General features: G+C 36.9%; 1 protein-coding gene and 1 pseudogene across 1 annotated transcript; one reads left to right on the top strand and one right to left on the bottom strand.

Moving 5' to 3' along the window:
- LOC103722912 (SNF1-related protein kinase catalytic subunit alpha KIN10-like) lies at positions 1-4,310 on the bottom strand (annotated as a pseudogene).
- A 428-nt stretch (positions 4,311-4,738) lies between these two features.
- On the top strand, positions 4,739-8,655 carry LOC149768861 (uncharacterized). Its single transcript, XM_089928734.1, has 2 exons — positions 4,739-4,768; positions 6,402-8,655. Exons 1-2 carry the CDS (start codon positions 4,739-4,741, stop codon positions 8,457-8,459), a joined length of 2,088 nt encoding a protein of 695 aa, XP_089784860.1. The 3' UTR covers positions 8,460-8,655.
- Positions 8,656-9,570: the final 915 nt, after the last annotated feature.

Below are 9,570 nucleotides of genomic sequence, written 5' to 3' on the forward strand. Positions count from 1 at the left end.
AAAAGATAGCTACACTTTCTTCCTCGGTCTCCAAAAATACAAAGCAAATGCACGCAAGCTATCACATCTATGAAATGCATTGCTATAGTGCATCTATATAATTTAGCTAAATTTATGATCAAGATTGCCAATAGTCCGCGGCTCTTTTACTCCAGTTGGCTTATTCCGATCAGTCAAACAAATAATAGGATCAAAAGAAATCAGATAAATGAGGAGACATTTTAGATCACCATAGTGATCCACTGCATGCTCATTTGTCCAGACCAAGTTACAAGTTTGTAAAAAATGAATCCAATAAAATAGCTGCCACCCAACACTTCATTCCAACATTGACTCAGCCATAATTTCATATGTTGAAAGCTATAAATCTATAGCATCAGATCACCACAGCCAAAATTTGATAGCAGGTCATCATCTGAAGGAAATAAAGACAATAGTCAATAGGTACTACTGAATTTTTGACTGTGGACTTCTTAATGTGCCACCAGCCCTCCCTAAATCCACAACAATCAGAAAATATAGGAGGTTTCAATAATATGAGGCACTACTATTTAATGCATTATGGGCAGAGGCAATCTTAACAAGATTATCGTTTCAAATGGGATTCAGAAGTATCCACCAGGATGCTATGGTTGACCAAAGTGAAAAAAATCAGCACCAAAGCACCAAAGCAATTCCAAAGACATGGCAGCCACAGGGAAGCCACAGAGAGTGCCTATTTACATATTCACAAACTTCAAGGGTATCAAAGTGAGCAGAGGAAAAAACAAAAAAAACCCTAATGGAGAACTATCATGGTACAAACATAAGCTGTTCAAGGAAGGCAGCACATAGATAAAGAAAAAGGAAATGCGAACCTTGGACTCTCTGTAAGTCAAGCAGATACTTCTCTTCCTTGGTTTTGTACAGCTGCAAATTAAATGAGGTAATATCAGCAAAATATCTATGGTATATAACCACCACAATATGCTTTCAGAGAGATTGATGAAATAAAGGTGAAGTAAGGAGAATTTAGGGCATTATCACTTTAAAATGGTGGTTGCACTACAGATCAAAACAAACTTAAGCAAAGTGAATAATGATGACTCATTAAAAGCAAACAAGTCCTCTTGATACAACAAGAGAAGACATACCTGAATTTCAAATTTGACTAGATAAGATGATATCCAAGCAATATTATCAATTTCTGCGATGGCAGCTTCATTGCCAATGCTATGATTAGTATGCGGAGCAGGATAGCCAGGAGCCCATCGACATTTAATATTATAGTGTCCAATGTTCTTCCAACAAATGTTAAGTTGTTGGAGAGCTTTACAGACCTCCATCATTATTGCACAAGGATGGGCTGACGACTGCAGCAAAATACAGATATATAATATAATACATATATATAACTGAAAACAAAGGCAAAGATAACATAACAAGGAGAACAACTGACCTGCAGTCCAAGAGCCCATGCTTTGGAATCAGATGAATGTACCCTAGAACCAACGCCCTGTGGATCCATATATCTAGATGAATAATTTGTAAGGGCTGGAGTTGGAGTTTTGCAATAATTCATATACGAGGAACCATATTCCTACAGAAACGCACATTTATGAATTAACATTGAATCTATAGGGGACCAAATAAGCAATCTAAAAGAAACAGTTCAATAGAGTCGGTTGCAAATATTTAGAACATGCCATAGTTTCTTGAAACTCAGCTCCAAGATAGCCACCGGTAGAACAGAACCGATTATCCAGAAGCAAGTAATATGAAACGGCTGCATGTAGAATCCTTTATAATATCAGTTATATAATTTCATATGGTAGTAGTAACTTCTTAAAAGCTTCAGAACACAAAAAAACACCTCATTCTGCTCTCTATTATGCAGAGATTCGACCAAATGGTCCTTGTCGAAACCCATTTTAACAACTTCTTGAAAAATATCCGCATCAATCTACAAAAGTGGCTGCGAATTAACAGAAATATTACATGAAGAAAAAGTTTGCAAGTATAAATTAGGAGTTCAGGTTAATATTTGCTCTGCAGTCTTTTTTCGAAAAATAATTGTGGAACTCACCAGAGGGCTCTTCAAAAGCAACAAATGATAATATACAATTAAGCATGCAGAACCCATGTCACAAAAACAATGCTACAAATCTTAAAATTCAGGAGAAGAGGATAGGACATGCGATCCACAAATTTGTTCACTATAGCTGGACAATATTGATTATGAAAGCCATGACCAAGAGTCAGATAAAACCATGGACTTCAAATTATTTTCCTGACCATCTAGTTACTTTGTCTGTGTACTATCTCTGCTTAAACAAAAGTAATCTTTATTGCTACAAACAAAACAGCAATAGCTGAAGCAAACTTGCTCCATAAGATAATGGAGAAGTTCTAGCTCATGTATTAGACCCACAAATCAGCATTCGCAGCATGACAACTGAAAAATTGGGCGCCTTTCTCTTCATTTGCACACATTGTCTATCCAGTAATAGAACAAAACACCTTCAATTCAGGCAAAGAGATGAAGCATATGAAGGAAGAGGTAGAAGTTTTAAATCCAACAGAGCAAGAGAATTTCTTGTATTACTCTTTATAAGACTAAGGACAAACCACAATAACATACCTTTTTTGCTTGCTGAATTGTATCAGGTAGAGGCACTGTCAGATAGCGAGGAAGATGAGGTGTGAACCATGGATGTTGACGAATCTCAGGAATAGTGATTCGCTTCATGGGATCAACTACGAGAATCCTAGAAATCAAATCCCTTGCTGAAGCAGACAAACAGCCAGGACGAGTGTACGTCCCAGCCTGGAAAAAGTTCGAGTTTCATGGAAAGGTATTCATTTAGATGAGTAGTATATTTTCAAGATAAGGTGTTTGGCATTGTCCTTACTTTTATCTTTCTTATGCAGACTGGGGATATTTTCATCATCGAAAGGAAGCCTAGCACAAAGAAGAGTATAAAGAATGACACCGCAACTCCAAACATCAACCTCAGGGCCAGCATAATGTTTACTTGAAATAACCTACACAAAGGAAATACTACACTGATATTGAAGAAATCCATAAAAATAGCATCTCTAATGCACTCAATTAACACTGCAGAAGTGCGAGTGATATCAGTAATGATGGCAGTATTTCTATACCTCGGGGGCAGCATAGTTGGTGCTTCCACAACAAGTCTTCAAAAGATGGCCATCACACATGACATTACTTAAGCCAAAATCTGCTATTTTAATACTGCATTTGGAATCCAACAGCAAGTTCTCTGGCTTCAGATCACGATGAGCTATCATGTTTCTGTGGCAGTATTCCACACCAGATATGATCTGTTTCGACCAAGATATAAGGATTTATCCTAACTCAGCAGAAACTAGAAGAACCGATAAAAAGTAGATGCAGTGACAATTTTTCTGGTTACTTGCAAGAACTATTTCTCATTTCCATTTCAAGTACGCTTACCATAGCCACAGTCGTCAAAAAAATAAAATTAATAGAACAAAAGAAGATATGGGATAACTTAAAGACAAAACTTGTTATGAATTAAATTGCCCCAAAACAAGAACGATCAGTTCATCAGTTGTTTCCTCAAGAATGACATCCTGCAGTTGTGCTGGAAACAAAATCTAAATAAAGAGCTGCAAACATCTATCATTCAGAAGTGACGACATCGTGCTATAATTATAACTGCAAGGAAGCTTGTCCCAGAAAAGAAGAAGAAAAAGAAAACAGTGTACTAAGTAATTAATGTACCTGCTGAAAAAAACGACGAGCCTCGTCCTCTTGCAGCCTGCCTCGCTCTACAATGTAATCAAACAACTCCCAGAGCTAACGTATTCCATTACAAGATATATGTCTGCATGTGTCTCAATGACCTCGTAGAGGCGGATGATATGGGGATGCCTGAGCATTCTCAGTATCTTGATCTCTCGCCTCACTACAATACATGCAGAGAGATGATATTGTAATTATCAGCTATCAAATCGAGGCGGTTTCAACACAAATCTGAACAAGATGCTAGCACAGCAATCGACAAGCAAGATATAACAATTTTTCTTTTTGTTTTCTTTTTTTTTTGTTGTTCTTGTTGCTGTTGTTGTTTTGTAAAGAAAAAGAAAAGAAGAAGATTACCCTTTTCTTCCATTTGCGCGCTTTTCATCTGACTGCGATTGAGGATCTTGATAGCGACTTGGTGCCCCGTGAGCAGGTGCTTGGCCTGTTTCACCTTCGCGAAGGAGCCGACGCCGAGAGTCCTTCCGAGTCTGTAATTGCCCAGGATCGCTCCAGCGCTGCCGGTGGGAGCCCCGTCCATCGCTACCGTGACTGCGACATGGAGCAATCAACACATAATTTAATCTCTCTTTACATATCAAAACTGATCGGGGGGGGGGGGGGGGGGGGGGGACAAACGCGCAGATAGAATTAAATGCGGCCCAAGGGTCGGAGCCGGCGGGGTGGAGGGGGTTTCGTTACCCTTTCCAGAAGAGGTAGTCCCTAGCAAAGGAGGAACACAGCGATCGAGATGACATGCAAGCAGTAGACCAGTGGTAGAGGAGAGGAACAGGTTAAACCTCTAATCCAAATCCTAGCACAGAAACTTCGGGAAAAGCAGAAAAGGAAAACAGCAGGCCGGCCGGAAGGAAGAAGAGGAGGAGAGAAAGAGGAAGGCTCTTCAGCAGCCTACGTCGATCGTTCGAAGGTCGTCGACCGTTCGAAGGTGAGAAAGGGGCTCGGCTTCGCATGGAGTCGTGCAAGGCGGAGGAGAGAAAGGTGAAGGGTGTCGAGGGAAGAGAGGCAAAAGGTGGACGTGAATAAGATAAAGCATAAAAAATTTCTATTTTCTTTTTGATTGTAACGAGCCGTCATTACCATATATAACTCATATGATCAGTGCCGGCCCGAGCCCTAGGCGATCGAGGCGGTCGCCTAGGGCCTCAGACCAAAGAAAGGCCTCCGGCCTCCGCCTCTAGGAGAGCTCCTCCTCCAGGCTCCAGCGACCAGCGGGCAGCGACCAACAGGCAGCGATGAGCGACCAACGGTCCGCAACCGGCATCCAGGCCAACGGCAACGGGACAAGACATCTTAGCCATCCGCGGATCCGCCCATCCCCCGTCCGTAGCGCGTCTTCTCCAGCTGCCCAAGCCTTAGCGTAGCCAACTAGCCCGTCTTCTCCATCCAACCATCCGCCTGGCACGCCACCGTCTTCTTACTTCTTAAATGTCAGCCGATCGGTCCGACACCATAATCCCAAATAACCAAAGTGGACGGCGTCTTCTTCTTCATCCTTGAGTTCTTCCTTCAGCAGACAGCAGCTCAGCTCTTCTTCGGTTCTTGAATCTTGACTCAAGTCATTCAATAGTTCTTCCTCTTCCTTCCCGGCTTCCCGTTCCTCGAATCTCGATAACTCGGTTCTTGAGACTTGACGCCGGCGTCTCTTCTCCAGGTCTCCTTCTCGTTCTCGGCCCTCCGCGGCTCCGCAGTCCGTCCTCGACTAGGTGTCAGGTGAGTACTCCTTCTGGCTTCTCCAGCTCCGCCCCTGTTTCCGCGGCTCCGCCCCTGTTTCTTATTTGTTTTCCCCTTTGTTTCCGCGGCTCCGCCCCTGGGTGTCTGGGTCTGGGGAACGGGGGATTTATTTTTTGGGCAGAATGTGCCGGCTGCCGGAACTGTGCCGGCACCCATTTCCACTTTACTATTTATATTTCAATGCTATCAAAATTTTTATTGTCGGATTCTTTAAAATAAATTTTATGTCTATTCTTAAAAATTGATAATAGTTTTTCATGTCTAGGGTCTCCATTAAAATTGAGTTCGGCACCGCTTGTTGGGACTTGAGTTCGTCGTCGAGTCCGGCACCGCTTCTATTGGCATTTCGGGTTTTATCATTTTCAACTCTATTCTATTTTGATTTGTTTGTAGTGATTGTCTTAATTGTTTGGTTTGATAATATTATTTTTGGATTCAAATGTCTAATAGAAAATTTGAATGTGGGTATGAAAAACTCAAAAAGAAAAGAAAAATCGAAAAACTCATTCAATCTCAAAAAGGTGCTTTAGATAGATTTATTGTCACAAATAAACAAAACACTACATCAAGTTCAACTCAAAACGAAATAGAGTTAGAAGATGATATAAAAAGAACGAAACAAAATGAGATTGACAACCAAACAATATCTAGTGAAGAACACAATAAGAAATTAGATGAAGATAGGATAAATAAGGATAGTGTAGAGTTTAATGAAACTAGTTCTATTTCTATAAATATATATGATCCTGGTCAATGGAAAAATATTGATACAAAGTTGAGAGATCTATTAGTAGAAAGAGGTCCAATTAGAGATTATGATCTTTATTTTCCTAGGGATGAAAATAATAGACACTTTTCTACTATACATTACATTCGTAAGTTACCTAATGGCGAAAAATATGATAGAAGATGGTTAGTGTATTCAAAGGATTTGGATAGGGTATATTATTTTTGTTGTAAATTATTTGATTCAAAGTCTAGCACGAGTCAATTAGTCAATGAAGGAAGTAGGGATTGGAAAAATCTAGGTATCAAGCTTAAAAGTCATGAAACAACTAATGAGCATATCATTAGCATGAATAGGTGGATTGATATAGAAGTGAGATTGATAAAAAATAAGACAATTGATAAAAGTCTCCAAGAACAAATAAACCAAGAGAAGGATCATTGGAAAAAAGTTTTATTGAGAATTATTGCTGTTGTAAAAAATCTTGCAAAAAATAATTTAGCATTTCGAGGAAAGAATGAAAAGATCTATCAAAGCAATAACGGAAATTTTCTAAGTTTTATTGAAACGATTGCAGAATTTGATCCAGTAATGCAAGAACATGTTCGACGCATTCAATATGGTGAAATTCACAATCATTATTTAGGTCATAATATTCAAAATGAATTGATTCAAATATTAGCGTCTGAAATTAAAGCTATAATAATTAAAAAGATTAAAGAAGCAAAATACTTTTCTGTAATACTTGATTGCACTCCTGATGCAAGCCATCAGGAACAAATGACCCTAGTTTTAAGATGTGTAGATACTTCAACAAGTCCAGTAAAAGTAGAAGAATATTTTTTAGAATTTTTAGAAGTAGATGATACCTCTGGAAAGGGCCTTTTTAATGAACTTATGAATATAATAGAAAAACATAAACTTGAGGTTAATGATATAAGAGGACAAGGGTATGACAATGGATCTAATATGAAAGGAAAACATCAAGGTGTACAAAAAAGATTATTAGATATAAATCCTAGAGCATTTTACACACCATGTGGATGTCATAACTTGAATTTAGTATTATGTGATACTGCTAACTCATGTCCTAAGGCTATATCTTTTTTTGGAGTAATACAACGAATTTATACCTTATTTTCTTCTTCTACAAAACGATGGAAAATTTTACAAGATAATGTATCTACATTAACTCTTAAACCTTTATCACAAACACGTTGGGAAAGTCGTATTGAAAGTGTCAAAGCAATTAAACATCAAGCTCCTAAAATAAGAGATGCCTTAATTCAATTAGCGGAAACTAGTGAAGATCCTAAAATAAAGAGTGAAGCCATATGTTTAGCTACATATGAGATTGAAAATTTTGAATTCTTATTAGGCATGAATATTTGGTACGATATATTGTTTGCTGTTAACTCAGTTAGTAAGAATTTACAATCTGAAGACATGCATATTGATGTTGCTATAGATCAATTAAAAGGTCTTCTTTCTTATTTAAAAAGTTATAGAGAAAATGAATTTATGAATGCTTTGAATTCATCTAAAGAAATTGCAAATGAAATGGAAATAGAACCTACATTTCGTGAAAAACGTGTGATCCGTAGAAAAAAACAATTTGATGAAAATACTGATGATGAGACAATAAGATCAGCTGAAGAATCTTTTAGAATTGATTACTTTTTATATGTAGTAGATCAAGCTATTTCTTCAATTCAAAGTAGGTTTGAACAATTCACCATATATGAAGATTTTTTTGGTTTTTTGTTTAATTTTAGAAAGTTAAAATCTTTGAATGAAGAGAATTTGAAAAGGTGTTGTCTTAATCTTGAAAACTATTTAAAGCATGGTGAATATTCTGATATTGATGGTCTTGATCTATTTTCAGAGTTAAACGTTTTAAAAGAAATTTTACAAATAGAAACTTGTACCCCTATTGATACTTTAAGTTTTATTAAAAAAACAGATTCTTTTCCAAATGCATGCATTGCTTACAGAATATTGTTAACAATACCTGTAACAGTTGCTTCTGCTGAAAGAAGTTTTTCAAAATTAAAGTTGATAAAATCTTATTTGCGGTCAACTATGTCACAAGAAAGATTAAATGGATTAGCTATATTATCGATTGAAAATAGTACTTTAATGAATCTTGAGTACAAAAGTTTGATTAGCAATTTTGCATCTCAAAAAGCTAGACGGATTATTTTTAAATAAATTTTTAAAGTATTTTGCACTTATTAAAATTTATTATTATTATTATTATTATTTAAAAAAAAGGCCTCTCTTAGAAAGTTCGCCTTAGGCCCCCAAATGCATTGGGCCGCCCCTGCATATGATATGTTAGTAGTCCCAACTGAATAAACTAATTTCGGCTAGGTTCCACATCAAAGATTTTGACTGTTCATCCAGATCCAATACAAAAGAGATCAGATAGTTTTGGTGAATTCAATCACAAACTATATTGCATCGTCAGGTATGAATCATCTTAAATGCAAAGGTTTCGATCACAAACTAAGTAAACTATGCTGCATCAATCATCTTAAATGAGTTTCCTTTTCAACAAAAATTAGCGTATAAAAATAATAGTTGATATTTATCATCAAAAATTACAAGGAGTAGATATATAATTGTCATACCGTGTAAATCAATATTAGTCATATCCTCTTTATTTCCAATCTCCTTTTTTTTTACCATCTCAAATGAATTTCCTTTTCCATAAAAATTAAGTTTTTTTACCAAACAACATCAATCCAGAAAACGGATTTAAAGGCGCTTATACACAGAACAAGATGCTCAAAAATCATGGTATTTGCCAAAATCTATAGTCTTTTATATTCCTGCAAAGATAAATCAGTTTTGGAAGATCTCATGTCCTTCCAAATATTTCCATCTTACTATGTTGGTTACCGACCTTGATTAATCTCGCTCAGTCCACAAAATTGCCATGTCAAGATTCATTTAGGCTACAATATATGTTGAAAATATTTTACCTAAAAACTACTATATTTTTATTTTAAAAAATATTATAGAGGAATAATCTAGGCATGTCGTTCTCAAGATACAGTAATTCGGCTCAATCCGATTCTTCTTTAACGAGCACGATTGTTGAGAAAGCTTGACCCGATCGATTCCAACTTCTTCAGTTTGCCGAGATGAAAAAAAAACTTAAAAAAGATTTGAAAGAAAAGAAAAGAAAAAGAGAGAAAAACTGTTTTGTCCCGTGAAGCAAAAAAAATAGTAATGTAAACTGAGTCGGAGTTTTTGGAAATGCGACCGTTCTGAAAAGAAAAAGGCAAGAATTTTAAAATTTTTAGACCATCTAAAA

This window comes from Phoenix dactylifera, chromosome 1, assembly GCF_051530095.1.
Source record: "Phoenix dactylifera cultivar Ajwa chromosome 1, Ajwa_hap1_PhDact_Kaust_v1.1, whole genome shotgun sequence".
Taxonomy (NCBI): domain Eukaryota; kingdom Viridiplantae; phylum Streptophyta; class Magnoliopsida; order Arecales; family Arecaceae; genus Phoenix; species Phoenix dactylifera.